We start from the raw sequence: 22,406 nt of genomic DNA on the forward strand, positions 1-22,406 counted from the left end.
AAATTAAGGGTATCGTACTAAGAATTCAAGGTTTTTAGTTGTCCCATAAATGTAAAATCCTTGTTCCCAACCTTGATTTCCACTTTAGTTATAGAGAAATATGGCTGACAGCAACTTTGGAACAAAAACCCTTCAAAAAATCGTGTTTTTCTGAAAAATTACCCATCTTGGCCATTATATGACCATAACGCATTGTATCGGTACATACCGATACTCATCGATATGTATTGATACTCATCGATACGTACAGATATATATCGATACTTACCGATACGTGCCAATATATACAAATGGATACATACCGATACTCACAATACGTACCAATACATACCGAAATGTATATTTTACCTTAATTTTATAATTTTCATAGTCGTATCGAGGCATATCGTATCGTATCGTATCGATGTGTATTAGTGGTGTATTGATACATATCGGTATGTATTGTAGGATATATATTGATACGAAAGGATTTTAAAAATTTCATGTATCGTATCGATGTATATCGTATCGGTCGACTAAATTTAAGATACGTATCTAAAGGTATCGTATCGGTATCGGAGATACTTAAAACCATGGTTAAAACAATATCATGAAATTATAGTGCTAATGGAAATAATCCATATACAGAAATGAGACAAATTGATCACTTTGGGGAGTAGGGAGAGCCAAAAAATGAAAGAAACAACGGCCTGTCATCCAAGCCTACGAGGTGGAAGACCAACTAGTATTGGGGGAAAAGAAAAAAAGATAAACAGCAAAATGTGAGGTGTGAGCAGTTTCCAATTACAGTCACCAATATTAATGAGACACTAAGGAAATTGATAGCAAGAGGCATCCTTGGCATGTTGAATCTACTTAGCCAGACCATGATACAGCAATTGAACTGCCGCTTCGGTGATGCTGGTGATCATTCTATGGTTTCCATGTCTTCGTGAGGTGCATTTAAATAAAACCACCTGTGTTATACCCCCTGCCCATAAGAATTTTCAAGTACTTGGACCCCGGGTCCATAAACCAAACGACAGCGGCCAGTGAATGATTCAACAAGTCGAGAAACAACCTCCTTGAAGAACACGGATGCCACCTGTTGATCAGAAACCAAGGAGAAACTTAAAAAGTTCACAATCCTCATTAGCAACCGAAAGTGATATCATCCACGAAGCTCAAAAATACTCTCCAACCATTTATTGGGGAGAGAGAGAGAGAGAGAGAGAGAGAGGGGGGGGGGGGGGGAAGCTTCTTTACTTGTAACATATGCAACACTAAAGTTCCTAAAAGTGCTATTCTGTAAACTCGTTGAACACGGGATTTTTGTCCACATGAAAGATAAAAATCAAGGATGATTAACAGCTAACTTGGTGATGATTCTTTGGCTTGAAGAACAGAATAAATAAAAAAAGAACTTGACAAAGACAATACCTGACGATAAAGCGGTGACTGGAACTTGAAGTCCACCAAGAAATAAAGGTCACAAGTTCCTGGAACGGGCCCAGGATTAAATTCCCAGATGTTTATTAAATGATCAAAAAGACCACTCTGTGACACGGTCGTCTGGAAGAAGAAAAAAGTAAGTGGGCCAGCAGTAGACTAGTAGGGGAAAAAAACTCATAAAAGTACAGTAAAAATAAGATCGAAGATACTGAGGAAAATACAAACTACATGCGCAGTTTTTGGAAATCAAGAAGTTGAAATCAACATCCCTAAAATCTTCGTTTCTAGTTTAGATCTTCACATGATCTTATCTGTCTCACAGAACGCAGAATGTCATAGTTTGTCTAACATTTCTTTTCCACAATAAAGAATACCTTGAATCCCCCCAATTTCTACAAATGCATCTTATATTTTAGCAAGTTATTAAATAAGTAAAAAACATTTTCGTGCTTAATGGGGCTACAAAGCTTTCTTCTACCAAATCTTTGTTACATTGTAATGGGTCTGGTAGTGGATTGTCTCGGTGGTGGACGTAATGCATGTGAGTGGCTATTGGTTTGCGTGTAGCGGTGGGATCTTTGCTTGTGCATTGAATCCCTATGCACAGATACCTCTGTGGGTTGTGATGAGGCAAAAAGTGCCTTCATTAAGAGCATGACAAGCTTCCTATGTTGCTTACCTAGTGGGATGGAAACATGTTGCCCCTTGGATCTCATTTCGTCTCTTGCCTGCCCTTGTGGTGAAGTGGCTTGGAATACGATATCTATGCTACCATGCCATCATAAGTCCATTTACTCTATGTTAGTGGTGCATGTGCAATTGTGCATTGTGTGTGTTCTAGTAGTTGAGTGTTGATTACATAGTTTTCAATGCGGAGTTGTGTGTTCGGGATGTTGCTTTCGTGCTTAGCGGGACTGTCAAGAATTTATTTGCTCATTCCTTCTTTCACAAAAGTAGGTTGGGTGGTGAATTGTCTTGGTGGTGGATGTAATGCATGTAGGACACTTTGGCTAGGTCGATCTATATTGGTACGTCAGGTAGGCAGCCGGTACCTTATAATAGTATGTCGTAATAAGCATGTGGCCGATTTATAGTGGTGTGTCAGGTAGACAACCAGCACTTTATTATAATCAGCCATAACCAGTCAATCTTTTTGCATGGATCCTTGCGTTCGTCCTTGCTTGGAACCTCCATGTAGCCGACCACATTAAGTTGGGCTAAGGCTTTGGTGGTTGTTGTAAATAAGCAAAGAACATCTTATCTTTTAACCAGCACCCTTGGCCAATAAAGTTAAAACATAAAAACTGTGTAAGTCTCCTTTTTATATTGCTTCTGAATTAGGAGTGGCAAGTTAGGACCAGATCCACGAATCCACTTGGTTTTACAAAATCTCCAGGTAATAAAAATCCCAAACTGGATTGACTACAGTGGAGTTAAAATGACTGCTAGTTCCTTGGTGTTGACTAGTCAATCAAGTAGAGTTGACTTATTGACTAGGTAATGCAGTGCTAAGCTTGAACTGGTAAACACTAGTGGGAGATCAGTTTGGGACATGATCATAGGTATAGGGATAGAACCAGATTGAAAGAAACCAGATAACTCGATGAACTGAAACTGAAATACAGCTGTGGGGAAGAAGAGAAATAAAAGAAGCGATACAAAAGAAAGATATGCAAAGGAATCACCACCAGTACCCCAACCTTGGAGTCACTGCAGCAGGGATCCTACTGAATCACCACAGCAGGGGCTCTGAATCACTACAGAACCAAAGGGTTGAAGCCAAATCATTAATCAAATTGTTGCATTAGAAAACATATCAAACCACTAATTTATAACCCAAACTTTCAATTCTTAAAAAAACTCACAAATTATAAACTTTCCTAAATTCCAAAGCTTAAGAACCAAGGAATCTGAAAATAGGAACTTTCTAGAGCTTTCTAGAGGTCTGAAACCAGATACCTAAATCTTCTAGAAAAATAAAAACTAACCCCCAATTCCTGTAAAGGACTCAAATCCTTCATTACCTGGCGGGCTTATAAAATTGGTCCTTCATAATAGAAAACCCAAAAAAACTTAGCCTATGACTCATATGACCCATTTGATACTTAAAATTGAGTCTAATCAGAACTCAACCAACTACCTGCAGGTTCTTCTGCCTTTCTTTCTGCTGCTGGAACTCTGCATCAACTATCCCCGGCTTGAAGAAAAAAAAAAAAAAATCAACCACAAATTTTGTAGTGATGTTGAATCAAGCCTACACGATCATCCTTCAAGCTGAAGTGAATTTGACAACCATTGATATCATACTGTCAAGCAATGGCTTTGCAGTCCCTCAATAGCTTTGATACCAATAAATGCAGTGCTAACCTCAAAACGATGTATGCAAGTGGCAGATCAGCTAGCGACAGGATCGTAGGTATAGGGAGAACTAGATTGAAAGAAACCAGACAACTTGATGAACTGAAACTTAAATACAACTGTGGGAAAGAAAAAAAATAAATAAAAGAAACGACAAAAAAGAAGGATATAATCTGGAATCATCACCTGACCTGCAAGTCTGAAATCACAACCAGTATCCCAACCTCAAAATCACCACAAAGGGTTGAACCAAGAGGCTAAAGCCAAACTTTTCATTAATCAAATTTCTGTACATCATCTATCAGACCACTAATTAATAGACTAACCATCAACTTTCTATTCTTAACACAACTCACAAATCAGAAACTTCCCCAAATTCCTTAACTTCAGAGCCAAGGAATCTGAAAACAGAAACACTCTAGAGCTTCTAGAGTACTAAAATCAGATTAAACAGTTCTTTAAAAAACTAAAAAAAATCCAATTAGTAACTCAATATGAACCCAATCTAACCTAAATCTTTTAAAAAGAAGAAATTAGAAATTAGAAACTGTTGTGATGTGTTTGAGGGTAGAATTGTCTATAGAGGCATACTTGTCTTCATACTCATAAACCTACTATGAGTACAAGTAGGGTTAGCTACTTCTCCCAAAAACCCTAAACCCAGCTACCGCCGCACTCCTCAGTTCTCCCCTACCATCGTTTTCTCCATGCAACTCTAACCTCCTCTCTCCTGCCTCCTCCTAGCCCCTCTCTCTCATCTCGCAACTCTCTCACTCATCTCTCTCTCACCTTGTGACTCACTCTCTCACCTTTCTCTACATACTCTCCATCCTCAAGTAAAACCAAAGTTGAGCCATTGATGGTTCCCTCTCATCTGTTTCTGGGATGGGAACTATCCAATACTTTCCAACGTTGTCCCTTTACTTTATGTTGCATGTCCCAAAGTTTTCTACAAACCTCTTATCTATTAGTAGTATCACTAGGGATTTGAATTACAAAGTCACTTTTTTCCCTTCCCATTGTTTGTTTCAGGACTTGGTGAAGGAAGCAACCATAGGCAGTGGTAAAATGAGTGGTGGTCTCTATTTTTTAGACGGTGCATCTACTCCAATTTTATTTACTCAGGCACATTATACAGATTCCAATCTTGCTTTGTCAAAGATATACAGTTGGCATCGTTGTTTAGGACATCCCCCTTTGAGAACTTTATCTATAGACTCTTCCCAGTTTTATTTAAGAAATGTAATCCGAATCAGTTTTTTTGTAATGCTTGTGTTTTTGCCAAGCAAACTATAAGTATTTATTCCAGTTCTGAAAATAGAAGTGATGTTCCATTTCATTAATTCATTTTGATGTATGGGGCCCTACCTGTCATGTGTTTGTGACTAGATATCATTCGTTTGTTATCTTTATTGATTGTCATACTTGGCTTACATGGATTTATTTATGGCATCATAAGAATGAAGTTTTCCACTATTTCTAATTATTTCACCGTTTGGTTAGAACCAATATGAAGCTACGTTTAAGATCTTGAGAACTGATAACGGTACAAGATATATGGAGGCTTCTTTTTAGACCTATTTGGCAGCTCACGGTATTGTTCATCATACCAGCTATGTTCGTAAACCTGCTCAGAATGGAGTTGCTAGATGGAAAAATAGGCACTTTCTGGAAGTAGCCAGATCTCTAATGTTTGAGATGCATTTGCCTCCCAAGTTTTTGGATCTGTCCACTATGCCCGTAACCATCACCTCCATGGTAAACTGGATCCCAGGGGACTTCAATGCATTTTTCTGGGGTAATTTGCAACACAAAAAGAGCACAAGTGCTATCAACCCCCCTCTCGGCGTATGCTAATCATAATGGATGTGGTATTCCATGAGACCATGGCCTATCATCTTCCATTGGCACCTCTTCAAGTGGAATCTGCTACTATAAGGGAAGATGTGCCATTAATTCCTCCATTTGATAATTCACCTCTCCACCAGGCAGAAGAGGAGCTTGTGACTTAAGAAAAGGGAGATGCCAGATGATTCTGTACAGGGGAAGCCAAAGTCTACTCAGAAGGAGCCATTACAGGTGTATTCTTGTCAGAAGAAAAAAAGACACAGACACCACTACCACTGCTCTTGGCCAATCACTGTCCGCTAGTTCAGAGTCTGTCCTCCCATCAGGAAATCTTTTTCCATCTGATCCATCTCTTGATATTCCCCTTGCTATCTAGAAAGGAAGTAGGACTTGTACTCAACATCCTATTTCAATGTTGTCTTCTAATTCCCTATCTCCTTCCTATCTTGCTTTTGTGTCTTGTTTGTCATCTACGTTTAATCCCCATCCTTGTTTCCAACGGCTCTCGTCTCCAACGGCTCATTTGTAAGGCACACCATCCCCATCCCCGTTTAGGCAATGGCGGCGACTAGGGCTCCTCAACACCAGGTAAGTATAACCTCTCAAGGTTCTCTCTCCTCTCTCCTTGCCCGATCCTGATTGTTTCTCCACTCTCTACTCTCTAACGCACGATTCTTCATCTTTTCCTGATTCTTCCTCTGCTATTTTCATCTGACCTCGCCCCAACGAATCTATCACCTAAATCTCTCATCGCAAGAGCACTTTCCCCAAACTAGGTCCAAAATTCTCTCTCACATACTTGCCCGAGTCCCTCTCTCTCCCACGACTAACCTCTCTCCATCTCATGATTATTTCTCCTCTCCCCACACCTAAAACACCCAATTGCAGGTGTACTCAGACCCACTCAACCAACTCCCTCTCCCAACTATCTCTCCTCTCTCTCTCCCCCTCTACTGACCATCTCTCCTCTCCCTCTCTATCCCACTCACAAGAATCTCTTATAGCCCACACTTGTTCTCCCTCATAGCAGATTCGCAAGGTCTCACAGACCTGATTTTACCTCAAACATAAAATCCTTACTCCATTATACCGCAACCCTCCTGATCTCCAACTTACTCTCTACACACCAGACCCCTGCTTTCCTAAATCTCCCCTCCAACCATGATTTAACTCAACATTACTTCTCCCCTAGAATTTCGCGCTTCCCATCCGACCCCCTCCTTACGCACCATCAACATTTGCCACTTGGCTGCCACCTCCTTACCCATTATCTGATTATCTTACTCTCGTCTACCCTCCCCTGATTCCCTCCTCTCAAGACACCCCTGGTACGCCTAATAATACTGTTGTGATCACACACCCCTTGTACGATCAAAGCCACATCGATCTAGCTGGTTAGCAATATGTAGTCGCTGCACCAAGGTACAATTACAAGTAGACTCCCTGCATCTAGCAAGGGTGGGAATCCTCATAGTAAGGGAATTTTCTCATACTCTTGTTGTATTCCCACAATATCTGGCTAACAATATATTAATATTTTTTTGCTATCTCTCGTCCACCGATTAGGCATCAGTTTGACTTATCTGATTTCTTTTTGTAATCTAATTGATATCGGGTTCTACTGTTTGCGTATTTCTGATTTTGGCTTTACTAGTTTGTTGTCTATGTTGCGTTGAACCTTGCCACATCTTGTATTGCTTTTTTAGTAGTGATTACGTTTTTGTTACTATTGAGATAGACTGTATCACTTTGTGTTGCTCGTTTTACTTAATTTCTTGTTTGCCTTGTTGTATACCTTGCCACAATTCCTGTCCTGCCTTGGTGTGTACATTGTGTGCTTTATCATTGTATGTTGAGAATCACCATCTAATGTGTCAAGTGCCCTTCCCTTCTCTTCATTCTATTCTTTTATACTTTCTTTTCTTTTATTTAAACTTTTTATTGGTGCATCAGATAGGCAGCCGGCACCTTACTATTGTTTAGCCAATCACCCTTTGCATAGACCGCCATATTTTCTGATTTCCTTCATCTCCTCTATTGTTGCTCGTCTATATCCTCTTTTCCTTCTGCTAGGGCATCCCACAATAATGCAACGTGGCACCATCAAACACTACAGCATGTACAAAGGCTAATGTAGAACTAAAATCACAAGTGATCCTAAACCTAGGTAGGATCTGAAATTCTGGTTGAATAAAGAAGATGTCCTCCAATAGGCTTGGTTCTAGCTCTCAAACACTCCCTTCATAGCAAACAAATAAAAGGAAAATAAGAAAAGAAAGAGAATGCGATGGAGGGTTGCGAAGGGGGAAGAAGAACTAGTGAATGGGCATCTCACCTTCAGGTTTAGGCATCTCACCCAACTGCATCCCACAGCACAACAGCATAAGCCGTCTTTTTTTTTTTTTTCATTAAATTCAATGTTGTAACCCTTACAAACTTATATAGAAAATTCAAAATTGACTCAAACACCAAAAAGGAAAGGCCTAACCCTATCCTTGACTAATTGGGAAACCTAAACTGACTAGGAAATCAAAATAACAAAGAAGATAGACTCAGAACAGGACTCTAACTAAACTAATGAATTAAATCTCATGTTCCTACTTTTTACCCATATTTTAGGCCCATTAAAGTGGGCACATTACAAAGAAAACCCAGGGGATCAAAGGCCCAATACATACATAACCTAACCCAAGGCTTATTTGCAATAAAATAAGCTCATTAAATGACTTATCTGCATCAAAGGCAAGTTAAGAATGTGGCACATGGCGGAGGATTAGATTTGCCTCCTGGAACATTGGTTCGCTAACGAGTAAGAGTATGGAGCTAATAGATGTTCTAAGGAGAAGAAGGATTAACGTTGCTTGCATTCAAGAGACTAGATGGAAGGGTAATAAAGCTAAGTTAGATGATTTCAAACTCTAGTATTCGGGCGACCAAAGTGGTAGAGATGGAGTTGGCATTGTGGTGGATAAAGACCTAAAGAACGATGTTGTGCCTGTTAAAAGGATTGGAGATAGGATTTTATCTATAAAGCTTGTGTTAGATAAACAGGTGGTCAACATAATTAGCGTGTATGCACCCTAAGCAAGGTTGGGTGAGAGTAGTAAGTTACAACTCTGGGAGCATATGGATGACTTAATGCATGGTTTTGGTCCAGATGAAAAGATTATTATGGAAGGAGACTTCCCAATGGTCACGTTAGTCGAGATAGGGGAAGCTATGAAGAGGTTCATGGAGGTTTCGGAGTTAAGGAGAAGAATGAGGAGGGGACCTCAATATTAGACTTTGCGACAGCCTATGACCTACCAATTGTGAACACCTTCGCTAAGAGAGAAGAGCATTTGATCACCTACAAAAGTGGGCAACAAACCAGCCAAATCGACTTCTTCCTTACTAGAAGATCTGACAGATTGTTACGTAAGGATTTCAAGGTTATACCTGGTGAGAGCTTAACATCTCAATATAGATTGCTAATCTTGGATATGTACCATAGTGTGTCAAAGCGTAAGCCAACAGGATGTTGACTGAGATTGAATGGAGAGTCATTAGGGTCCTTTAGCGATAAAGTAGTGAAGCAGGGAAAGTGGGATTTTGCTGGAGATGCCAACAGGATGTTGACTGAGATGATGGATTGCATTAAAAAAATTGTCAAAAAGGTCTTAGGGGTGTCTAATGGTACTCGGCTAGCCCCAAAAGGGAATTGGTGGTGCAATGAGTAAGTGCAAGCAGCCATTAAGCTTAAAAAAAGATAGTTTTAAGACTAGGCAAAGAATGAAGGAGGCCGAAGATTAAGAGAGGTACAAGGCTTCCAGAAATGTGGCAAGAAAGATTGTGAGGAAAGCACAAGCGAATAAATTTGAAGACTTGTACAACAATTTAAACACTAAAGAAAGGGGAAAAGGTATTAATAAGATAGCTAAAATCTGAGATAGGAAGAGCAGAAATTTTGATACTATTTGATGTATCAAGAGCGAAGATGGTAGAGTTCTTGTAAATGATGATGACATTAACAAGAGATGGGTTGAGTATTTTTGCGTCTTACTAAATGGGGACAACACATGGAAGAGTAATGAGGGTATTCATTATAAAAGCACACATCATAGATATGTCCAAGAAATAGGAGCAACTGAGGTTAAAAGATGCCCTGTGAAAGATGAAAGTTGGTAAGACACCATGCCTAGATGAGTTACCAATTGAAGTGTGGAAGGGTTTGGGAGTGTGTGGGTTGCCTAGCTAACTAGATTGTTTAACAAGATTTTGAGCATAAGAAAGATGTTTGTGGAATAGAGAAGTTTTGTAGTCCCAATCTACGAGAATAAAGGTGATATACAGATCTGTAATAACTATAAAGGCACAAAAGTTATGAGTCATACTATGAAATTATGGGGGGTCATCGAAGTCCACATAAGAGAATTTACGGTCTCGAGGAACCACTTTGGTTTTATGCCTGGGAGCCCACGACAGAAGCGATCTATCTTTTACAGAAGCTCATGGAAAAATCAAGAACCTACAAGAAGGATCATTATATAATCTTCATCAACCTAGAAAAGGCCTATAACAGAGTCCTCCGAGAGCTAATCTGGCATGCATTAGAGAAGAAAGGGGGTGTCTAGTATATATGTGGACATAATTAAAGACATGTATGAGGGGGTATTATCTAGTGTGACATCTGTGGGAGGTCACAGTAGTGAGTTCCCAATTACCATTGGTTTGCATCAAGGATCCACTTTAAGTCTCTTCTGTTCACGCTTATCATGGATGATTTAACCAGGAACATCCAAAGAGAGGTCCCATTGTGTATGCCTTTTGCTGATGATATCGTTTTAGTAGATGAGACAGTGGCAAGGATTAATGATAAGTTGGAGTTTATGGAGATCTACCTTGGAACCAAGAGGCCTTAAGATAAGTAAAACAAAGGCGGAGTATATGGTGTGTAACTTTACTAGTTCATAACTGATCTGAAGTGGTGAAACTTGAGGAGATAGAGATTTCGCAAAGCGATTGTTTTAAATATTTGGAGTCATTTATTAATAAGGATGATGAGATAGATGACGATGTCTCTAACAGAATTAAAACAGGATGGATGAAGTGGAAAGGTGCTTCTAGAGTGTTGTGCAATCGACGGATTCCTCTCAAGCTTAAAGGAAAGTACTACAGGATTGTCGTAAGACCAGCTATGCTGTATGAAGTGGAATGTTGGGCAGTCATAAAGCGTAAAATAGATAAGTTGAGTGTAGCAATGATGCGAATGTTGAGATGGATGTGCGACAAAACTAGGAGAGATAGAGTGAGGAATGACAGGGTAAGAGCTAAGTTAGGAGTGGCCTAATTTAGGACAAGCTTCAAGAATGCCACTTAGGGTGGTATGGGCATGTTCAGAGGAGGCTTTAGAATGCTTCAGTACGAAAGAGTGATCAGATTCAGAGGGAAGGAAATAGAAGAGCTATGGGTAGACCTAAAATGAGCATTATGAGTTGGTAAGGGAAGGCATGCAAAAGCTAAGCCTTGACAGTAGTATGACATCAAAAATAGCTATTTGGAGGGCAAAGATCCATGTTGCCGATTGAGTTTAGGTGGGATGACCCGAAGGTGTTACATTGTATTGTTTCACTTCCTTTCTTTATCTTTTCCCATTTTCCCTCTTCTTTCTTTTATCTTTTTCTCTAATAGATCCAAGTAGCCGACCCAATTCATTTGGGAAAAGGCTGAGTAGTTGATGTTGTTATTGTCATCTGTGTCTATTCCTCAAAACTGGCAAGAAGCTCTTATAGAACCTCAGTGGAAAGATGCAAAGGATGAAGAAATGAGAGCACTTGGAAAGAATGGCACGTGGTACTTGGTGGTCCTTCCTCCACACAAGAAGACAATGGGATGCAAATGAGTATTTACAGTCAGATGAAATTATGGACAGGTACAAACCGAGATTGGTGGCCAGAGGCTTTACTCAAACATATGGGATTGACTACTAGAAGATGTTTGTTGTGGTTGCAATTAATAACTTATATATGTAGTAGTAGTACAGCTTCAGTCAACATACACTAAAAAACTTGGGTCAACACCACAAGCATAACTTTAGGTGTTTTTTTTATGAAACTAAGTCTTTGAATAGGTTAGAAATGTAAGAAATAGTGTGTACACAAAAAATAAGACCAAAAAAACAGTTTGGGTTACCAAACCAAGGTTTCCACCATTGTAGACAAAATTCCTAGATTTCCTCGAAATTTCCAAAATCTCACTACCAACCAGGGTCAAAATGAGAAATTTTGAACCTTGGTAGTAGATGAGGTTGCCTATGGACACAAGGTCGACCTTTTTTCCTAGGAAGTCCACATCAATCACCTTAAAGGACTTCCTCCAAGAACCATGGAGAAGTTGGCCATCCCAATGCATCTGAAAGTCAAACCACTCAAACCGTCGGACCATCAACAAACTGTTGGATATCTGGCTAATATGAAATGCGTAAGATTTGAAACCGCTTCACTCTCTTTCTTACTTGCATAGCTTACTGCTCTGCCAAGGTCATCTTCTATCTTGTTGAAAAAATTAGATAATAAATGGGAAAAAAAAAATGACTCAAATGTATCACTAAAAGTGCAACTGTAGAGACTTGGACCCACAAACACAAACTCATAAAATTAAAGAGGGGAAAAAGCACCACTACAACCCATATTAAAGCACAGTAGTTTTCTCAGCTATATTATATGAACATACTAATGAGAATCATTCAGACCAATGGACTTGGGTCAGACTACAAAAGCACCAACCATTTCACATGAATGTTCTGAGCGGTCTGGCCTAATGCCCTGTCTATTTTTAGAAAAATTGCTTTGATGAATCAAAAACTAAGAATCTTTGCTGGACATGTGACGTAAATCAAAGAAAGACGAATAACTTCTGGATTGGGTTTGGTTCAGTTTTTTGGGTCAAATTGAGCCCGTGTTTCAATATGCTAGGCCTAAATTTAAGACCCCAATGGGTTTATATGGATCATGGACTAAGAAATTTTGAGTTTTCTATTGTAATGGGCCCGTTCTATATGCCCCAATAGGAGGGACTTGAATCCTACATGAAAATAGGGATAGTCTCTATTTATGGAGTTTGTACTTTGGTTCCTTAGCTAAGATACTATTATAACTTGCTGTACAAGTCCCATTATTTCCTTGTGATGGACTTTCTTTTATCTTTCTTTCCTCCTTATGTTTGACCAATAGCCATTATAAGTGAAAGGGACCTTACAGTCCTCCCCACAATTTTGATGATGAATAGAATTGCCTTATTGCATTTTTTTTTTTTTTTTTTTTTTTTTTTTTATGGCATGGCTGTGAGAAACAGTGTGTTGTGTTACAACCAAGGCCATAGGAGGCCATGGTCATTCCGCCCCCCCCTTCTTCACCTTCTCTTCCATACAAGCTTACAGTTGGTTACTATTTCTGTACATGCAACCAGCATCCACTGAAGATTTTGTGGCCATCATATTCTTCATTCTTTACTATTGTTGTTATGTGAAAGGCGTTCCACTGATCCATCAACATAGGCTGTGGTTGGGTCAAGCTTCTTGTGGCACCTTCTAACATGGGTTTCTGGACAGAAAGTTTTCGGAGGTTTTCTTCACATCTAACCCTTAGATTGAGTCCAGTTTTGGGTATGTTCTTCCCCTAGCCCTAGACTACCTTCAGTCATAATTTCTTGTTCATCCAAAAGTTGGATATTCCTGAGGTACCATGTCTCAATTCTGAACCTTACTTTCTATTTTTGAACTGCTAACACATTTCATGATCTAGCCATTAAGAGGGGCTGAAACTTTGAGGAGTTAATCCTCTCTAGGTGGGAGCCAACCATCAATTGGAAGGGTTTCCACATCTGACTTGTCTAGTTGCTATTTTGAGAATCAGTTATTTTTCCTGGTTAAGAGAGCCTTTATTTGTTCTGTCAACAGCTGTGTATTCAATTTTGTTCATCTTCTGTGGTTGGATATTTCAGTGACTGAACCTTTGTCTCAGACCTGAGGTTACACCCTTGTTAACAGCCTAGTTATTAGCTTGTTGTTGGGACTGTTATCTATTTTCTGTTGCTGGGAATAGGTGTTAGAAGTGATAAATTACTGTTTTGTCAGTACCTGTGAATCTATTGTGGGTTAGGTTAATAGTGAATAGCCTACATTAACATGCTCTGGCGTCAGCTCATGGTTGAGTTGCACCACCAAATTTGTAGGCAATTCTCCACGACAGGGGAAAAAGGGGGCATATCCATCCAACAATTCAGAATGGTAAGTCATCACTCCATGTGGCCTAAAATCTGCTACAGTTTTTTCCTAGCATTTTATATCCCAAAATTTTCACAATATTTTTCAAAGAACATACTGAATAAAATCGGAACTGAACCCAACTGCAACCTCCCAACCACAAATTTATAAAGTACCAAGTAAACATTGCTTTCCTTTTCAAGTCAAGAGGTTTTGGAAGTTAGAAGCTCTTTTCCAGTTTTGGCTAACAAACTAGATTACAATGAAGATATAAATTTAAATAAAAATCAACTATAACCAAGATATAAATCTAAATAACAACTCAGTTTCACAAAAACTACCAACCTTTATAGACTTTGGTTTGTTCAGCTCTACATGAGACACATAGCTCTCAACCAAAAATTTAAAGCCAATCTGCAGCTCAGCATCAAATGATCCGTCACTGTGGCGCTTACTTATCACAGATTTCTGACACCATGGAACAAAATCTTGGTACAAATCAACAGCTGCAACCACGGCAAATAACTGTTCCGGAGAGTATCTGGGTATCACAAATGCCATCAGTTTGTCTGTAAACAAGAATACTAGGTAATTTGTAAAAACAAATAATGAATAATTATGCAATGCCACCTTGTGCATGTAAATGTATAAAATATTTCCCAACTAAAAGGACAGGAATCTACCCCTTTGTCCTTGAGGAAAAAACCATGCTACACAGATGCAGGTCTGAGCATCAGAGTGAAAAAATCACTTGACAAACCACCGCAAAATAAGATAAATGGACTAAGAGGGTACATAACATCGGACTTCAACTAAGCCTTTTACAACTAAATGGTGATAGATAGAATTTTATATATATTGTAAGACTGGGGCAGTTTCACTGCAAAGTGACCTCAAATGAACTGTTTGGAGGGCAAGGATCCACGTAGCCAACCCCATTTAGATAAGATTTTCCTAACTTTCTGGTGTTGTGCTTTTTTTTTCCCGAGTCTGTTGTTGCAGAACTACTAACAACATATTAATCTATGTACCCTATAAAAGTACGTACTCTCTATTTTTGGCAAACTTTTCAATCGACTATAATAACCCTATTACAAAGAAATAATACTCCTCGCTCTCTCTCGAACCGTCACTCACCTCCCAAGAGTTTCTTTGTAAAAAACTCTCCCTCTCTCTTGAACCATCGCCCAGCTCACCAAGAGTCCTTTTGCAAACCGACACCTCTCTCCCCACCACAAATATCTCTCCCCATTTTCCATTAAAGAAAAAAAGAGTTGAATCCTCCTACTCATCTCCCTCCCCTGAGTTTCTTCCTGATAGCAGAATACAGTGCCCCTGGCTCTCTTCATTTTATGATGCAGATCTTTTCTACCGATAACTGATTTGTATCCTTCGTTTTATTAGTGACGGTGTGCCAGTGTGTGTTATCGGAGGGAGAATGGAATATAATTCAAAAGCATCAAACCGTAAGCAACATTTTTTCATCCAATCTCCATTCCCTACATTATATATAACACTGGAAGTAGTTATTCATACACTGAAAGTTATTATTCTCAATATCCAGGGATAGCCTTAAGTTTCACTGGCTATGTGAATTGTGAATGCTTTAGGAGTAAATTAACTGAGTTCAAATTTAAATTTCTTACTTTATTGCTTTGGTTTTCCTTTTGATTTCTGTATGGTTTTAAGTATTTCCTGATTTGGACTTGGATCTTATGAGATGATTTCTTTCAAATTCCAATCTGTTTCCTCTAAATTCCTGCATAAATATATACGTGAATTTGTGTTATATATCAGGTTGTTCAAAAGACTGCTGCAACTTTTGCGCCTAGGGCTTCCACCGCAACAAAGAATCCTGCAGTACCTGGGACTGCTTTGTACACTGTTTTTGAAGTTCAAGGTTATGCCTCAATGTTGGCTGGTGGGCACTTTCCTTCAATTTCATATTTCCATCGAATGAACCTGACCTATGGAGATTAATGGGGATGTGGTCTATTTGGATGTTCAGTAAGTTATACTTCATTGATTGTCCTCTTTACATTACATATAAATTGGATAACCAACTAGGTTTTATATTCTTTCCTCTCACTCTATTACTCCTATCTTTTTACTACTTTCACAAGGGAACTACTTGGAATGGGGACATTTAGTCATCGGGCCTACATTCAGCCTCAAGTTGATTCCTTTATGGAGGTTTACGAGGAAAAAAAGAAAGCCCAATGGTCCTATAGCCCAACAATTTTCATTTTTTCTTTTTTTTCTTTTAGGAATTTTCGTCTGTCTTAACTCATATCTAAATGTTATGCGAGTCTCAAATTCTTCACTCGTTCTAACAAAATTTGATGGCGAGCTTACTAATCTATAATTTTTTTTTTTTTAGTTTCATCTTACAATGTTCAAACTATTAAATTTAGTCCAGGTGCATGGTTTAGAAGAAGCAATTTTTTGAAATGTGGTTAAGTTGCATGTTGTGATTACGGTTTTGCTTGGCCTATCCCAAGCAATCCCATAAGACAATGAAAACTTTTGATATTGACATATTTGCCTCCATTCAATTTGGAAGACTCTCTCTCTCTCACACACACACACATATACAAGGCCGCACGTGCAAATGCACATGCATATTTACTAGTAATAATAAATAAAAGAAAGTCGAGTCCTAAATAGAACCATTATTGCTGGTTCCTTGGGTGAACCAGAACTGAACCGCATGGTCTGGAAAGAACCAGAACACTGTTTGAAAGTTGGACCAGACCAATAAGCAGGCAAAACTGACCTTCCTTCTTCTCTTCCTCTTCTGGAATTCTACATAACCTTCCCTAAAATCTGTCACATGGCAAAGCAGATAGGGCCCAAATTTGTTGGACAGATTGACCCCTAAGTAACCTGCTTACATGACAAGTTTCAGTCCAGAACAAAGCTTGCCAAGTGGAAAAATAGAGCTCTAAAATATCCAAGTGTGAACACAAAAATTTGTCGACATGAAATACCAATTCTGTCCCCAATCCTTATTCCACATTATGGACCCCACACCCATCAAATGGGCCCCATGTCCACAAGACCCACACTTCTAGTCCACAAGAACACTACATGGCCAATGGGCTTAGCTCATTAACAAGCTCACAAACCTGCAGCACATTTAGTCTCTTTCCTCTTAAGAGTTAAGACCAAGTGGACCCCACTAAAAAGGGTACAGGGCTAGCTAGCCCATATAAGGGGTACTCCTCTCAGAGGCTTGCGCCCCAGATCAATGTTTCCAAGACCCGCACTTGAAAAGCTCTCTAAGTAGTAGTCTCCAAGAGGTCTTTAAAGGTTTTGAGAATCAAGCCTTCTTCAAGTTCAGGCAAGTCACTCAAGAAAGCTCTCTAAGGAAGAAGAACACCAATTAAAGGCCTCTTGCAAGGATTATTACTCTTCACAATCGAGAAGCACTAAGTGAAGAACCACCTCCTACTATACCTTCAAGGCCAGGATATGTCATTTGACCCTCACATCTTTCCATATTTTGGTCTAAATCATCAATCAGAGGTCATCTCTCTGTGGCTGAGCTTGTAAAACCAATGAGTGTACATCACATTTTGATATCAATCCAAGTTTCATTGTAATTTGTGTTCCAAGTCTTGTGTTTGGCTCCAAACTTCCCTAGTGACTTCGTCAATCAAAATCAATTAGTATCAGGGAAAAAATCATTCTCATTACAGATTTTCCCCAACGGGGATCTCAAATGAAACTGAATTAGGGTTCCTACAAACAAAATTGACTCCCACCAGGACTGAAGCTATGGAGGTTGCCCTAGGCAAGATTGCTTGCAGCAATGGAAAGAACAATGAGTTGAGATCACCCACTTCAGTCCCCAATCCGGCCTTACATAAGTATGTCCCCCTACCCAATAACCATATGGAACCTCTTCTGTACTTCTTGTATCTCTAACATTAAGTATTTAGATCAAGAATCATGTGGCCATATGAGTTTTCTCTTTTCCTATTCAATTGTATTTTCCTATCCTCTTCCCCCATTAATGTCCATTACACTCATAATTTCATAATGGGGAAGAGTCCTCTGTCTGGGAGCACACCAACGCACGGCCAATGGGAGCACACATAGAAGCATCAACAGGGCGGGCATTATTACCTTTCATAGGGGCAGTGCAGTCATTTCGCCACTCCAACACCCCCCCCCCCCCCAGGTGTCTGGGCGCAGCCCCCACAAAAACCATTTTCCCTTTTGTAATGGTCTGAAAAAATTCTTTGCACTCTACACTGGCCTATGATTCAGGATTCATTTACCAGATGGCTAAAGTGGCTCTATTATAGTCATATACTTTGACAAGATGAGAATGGGGAAAAAATTCTATTTGAATCTCCATAGTAGGAAAGAGCATTCCCCAGCCCATTGTTGCCATTAGAATTAGAAAACTAGTTCCTTGCCATACGCTTTGTAAGTATTTCTCATCAGGCTACGAGGGATGGTAAAGGAACACATATTCATACATTGAGGACCAATGACTGCCTAAGATGTTGCACAAACTACCATTTTTATGAGAACAATAGCACTTTAACGGAAAGAAGGAACATAGAGGGGATTCAACAGCCAGACTGAACCCACAACTCAAAAATGACAAATAGTTAAACAAGAAGCTCAAGATCTAAAACAAGCCAGAATCCACAACTCAAATGAAGAACTAATTGAGAAATAAGGAAGGTTTCACATACCCAATAACACGCTTCTCCTCGTAATTCCTAGAAAGAACATTGCCCTCCTCCCCATCACCGCAACCAAGGAAGCACCTTTTTTGTACAGTATTTTGCAAGCTCCCAATCGAAGATTTGATATATTGATCAGTACCAACTAAATTATCAAGTGTTGTAGATTCCATACCCGCCATGCTACTCAAGCATCGCCCCTGTACAAATTTCTTGAATTGTCGACTACTCTTAGAAGAACCCATCAACATTCCCACACCGTTTCTACGCGATACCAACATCCCAACTGCCTTTGAAGCAGACATAAATGGCGGCATTGTTAAAGGGGTCCAAGCAGATAGTCAATTCCCAAAAAATTTGATACCAGCAACCAAAAACCCTAATGATGGATTAACTGAAAACCTTAAATCGGTGGCTCAAGAAAGAAATGCTGGAAATTTCCCAACAAATCTAATCCATCTAAAACCAACGAATCTCACAAATTCGTTCAGATGTCTTAAGTGATATGAAGAAAAGATTTTTCTTTTGAAATTTCCTGATCAAACACAGAAGCTCTTTCTGGTTTACCCTTTATGAGGGAACAAAAGGCAAGGACTAACGAAGAAGACCTTTGAAATCCGAGACAAAATGAGGAGCAACGTTGACAAAGAGATCAGGCAATAGAACTCAACAATCTTCAATCAAAAATCCTGCGAGAGAGTGAGCGTTGATGAGAGATAGGAGTCGCCTTGCTTTACTTGCTTTATAACTCTTACCTTCTTCCTCCTCGTTGCTTCTACGAAAGGCTCTCCGCCGATCGAGGAAGCAACTGCAATACGGCATTCTCTCTCTCTCTCTCTCTCTCGCTCGCCCTCTCCTTAGGGTAAAGGCGTCAATTTCAAATCGGCTTTATCAAAAAAAAAAGTTAATTTTTAAATCGAAATCGTTCACTAAAATCGTAAATAGAAATCGATTATTAAAAATTACCCTTTGACTAGAAATGAACATTTTTCTTATTATATAAAAAAAAAAAAGAAAAAAAAAGGTGCTATTGCTTGCAAATTCCAAACAGATTTTCTACCCAAAAAAATAAAGTTAAGACTTCCTAACCAGATTTTGTTATTCTTCATTAAATGATGTGACTTTATCATAGAAATAAATCGGTAGAAAGAACCTATCAGTCTAGTGTCGTCTATGCCCAGACACAAGCGGGTGCAAAGAAAACTACTCTACCTTATGCATTGTAGATACTCCCACGTGCCAACGTAGGCAACACCAAGCAGGCAAGGCTCCTCCCTAAAAAGTTTAATTATGTAATTTTGCAATTCCTACGAGAGAGAGAGAGAGAGAGAGAGAGAGAGAGAGAGAGAGAGAGAGAGAGAGAGAGAGAGAGAGAAAGGGATAGGAAAGGGGAAAGGAAAGGGTGGAGGAGGATGAAGGTGGGGTTGGCATGGAGTAAAGATGGAGGTGAAACGTCATCGGAGGTGTTCTTCCAAGAGATGGAGTATAGATATGTACTCATGCAACTATCAAAGGTAGAGGTCCAAGGCCCTCGAAGTAGGGGTGCAGAGAGGCTTTCCGCCAAGGTGCTCACGACAAGGGGTGCTGAAACAAAGGTTGTGGAGTAAAGGTGGAGGTGGAACGTCATCGGAGGCATTCTTCCAAGAGATGGAGTATAGATATGAACTCATGCAACTATCAGAGGCAGAGGTCCAAGGCCCTCAAAGTACTGGTGTGAGGGGGGTATCTTTCAAGGTGCTCACAGCTAGGGGTGCTAAATCATTTTAGCCCACAAACCCTCAACACCATAATTGTTCCTAAGTGTTTTTGCATTCATATGAAGTGTTAAATCAGCAACTTCGTCAAGTTACAGTTCTTTTGTGATGGAGTGGGCCAATACAGAGGTACTCCTTGTTCGCCAAACTCTCCATATTGTATGTTGTAGTTGTTCTATCCAAGCCTGACATAAGGCGGCATGGATATATAAGTGAACCCCTTCAACAACATTTATTAAGATCAAGGCACCATCACTTATGCGAGAAGTAGTGGAGACCTTGCTATAGATATCCATGTGTTGTGGTGAAATCTGTGAGATTTAATATTGTACTCGTACTTCAGAGCATTTGAAGAGCTCTTCATTGTGATCGTTGGTTTTTCTCTTCCTCTAGGTGTAGAAACCTCCACTAGTCAGCCTGCTTCTGGTGGAGTAACCCACTTCCAGCACCAGATGGTCAACAAGGGGTGGTCTTCCCATTATCAATATGGTCAAGAATGCAAATATTATGGATTCTGCGACAATCGAAATCCACCATTTCAATCATAAACTAGACTAAATCCCAATTGTTAATACTTATAAAACAGGAGAAAGACTAATTCTAGGAGTTAGCAACCCAAAATAACAAATACCAGATAGCTCAATTCAAACAAAACCTAATATAATTTCGCTAAATCAACAAGTAACTTCTCAAGAAATTAAGGAGGAGGCAATCACTATTGTTAGATTCCGTTCTATCATGGATTGGAGAAACCTTAGCAATGAAATTGCTCTTTGCGCCCTTGTTCTGAGTATTCTAATAAGCATACTGATGGATACATATGTGCAAAGTGGGGGTGGGGGTGGGGAGTTATAGGGGGAAAGTGGGGTAGGGGCAGGGAGATGCAGTAGCTGCACGGGGGAGGGTGATCTATAGAACAAAGGGGCGTCGTGCTAGACCTGGAAAGGGAGACAAAAAGGAAGAGGAGTGTCGAGTCTTGACTGATATTGAGAGGGGGTGAATCAGTGTATCAATTCTTTTCTTTTGCTATCCATACACCTGATGTAGCAATCTAGGTGGCACTTCTCTTACATTCACACACATTTATATGCATATTCAACCTCGTGTCATAGGCTAGTGTGGACATGGACACCCATCCTATAGCACACAAACACTCCAAAGGTAGTATAAGAAAAACAAGGAAACCACATGCATAACACATCTAATTTTATAGGGGGTACTCAATACACTATTTTAATTGCAATATAGTTGGGAGCAACTGCACCTTGGTTTTTCCCAACACTGAGAGGGCATTTAGTTCCAATTCCAACAAACAATACCCACACCCTGGTTTTTTCCAGCATATAACTAAGAGGGCACTTAATGCCAATAACAAAAAATGGTACCTACTATCAAGTTAACCCAACATAAAACTAAGAGGCCGCACTCACAATAATGTTTAGGTAGCAATAGCTACCAAGGAACACTAGTGTAGACACCATATTTGTCACCCAAGAGTGGCCAGACAATGATGAAGTAGAGTTCCCTTAAAAACATGACGGGATCCTTTAATTATAGCTAAGAGTCATTACCTTTAACCTAAATAATGTCCTGAGTGCCCATGCTAATTTAGGAGATAATTATTTGACAAAATCTATTTTCAAAATATGGTTGATGGATTTGACATTCATAGAATGAACCAAGACCCTAGACTGATCCTGAATTAAGCAAATAACCAATTGGATCCAACCCAAGAAGCCTACCTGGGTCAGAAACTAACCCAGATTGACATTATTTGCAACTTGGATGCTAGATGTCATATGGCCGACCTCGGCTAAGCTTTATTTGGTATATGTCCGACGTAGGCCAAAGTACACTTTGTATCGGGAAAAGTTCACTTTGTGTCAGTTCTGCGATAAGAGCGGGATTTTGGAAATCTTTGCCAAATATCTCGGTCATATCACTTCCTTGACAACCAAGATACGTACCTAGACATAATCTAAGACCCTAGGACACTCTAAAAGACTCTAGAAACCTTAGAGATAAAGCAAATTTCTCATGGCTATGAGAGAATATTTTCTTCCTATATGT

The 22,406-nt window shown here is 39.5% G+C and overlaps 1 protein-coding gene across 1 annotated transcript; it reads right to left on the reverse strand.

Moving 5' to 3' along the window:
• Positions 1 to 573: 573 nt before the first annotated feature.
• On the reverse strand, positions 574 to 19,438 carry LOC122080251 (coenzyme Q-binding protein COQ10 homolog, mitochondrial). Its single transcript, XM_042647189.1, has 4 exons — positions 18,592 to 19,438; positions 14,225 to 14,420; positions 1,420 to 1,551; positions 574 to 1,084 (listed from the first exon to the last, which is right to left on the reverse strand). Exons 1-4 carry the CDS (start codon positions 18,897 to 18,899, stop codon positions 962 to 964), a joined length of 759 nt encoding a protein of 252 aa, XP_042503123.1. The 5' UTR covers positions 18,900 to 19,438; the 3' UTR covers positions 574 to 961.
• Positions 19,439 to 22,406: the final 2,968 nt, after the last annotated feature.

This window comes from Macadamia integrifolia, chromosome 5, assembly GCF_013358625.1.
Source record: "Macadamia integrifolia cultivar HAES 741 chromosome 5, SCU_Mint_v3, whole genome shotgun sequence".
NCBI lineage: Eukaryota > Viridiplantae > Streptophyta > Magnoliopsida > Proteales > Proteaceae > Macadamia > Macadamia integrifolia.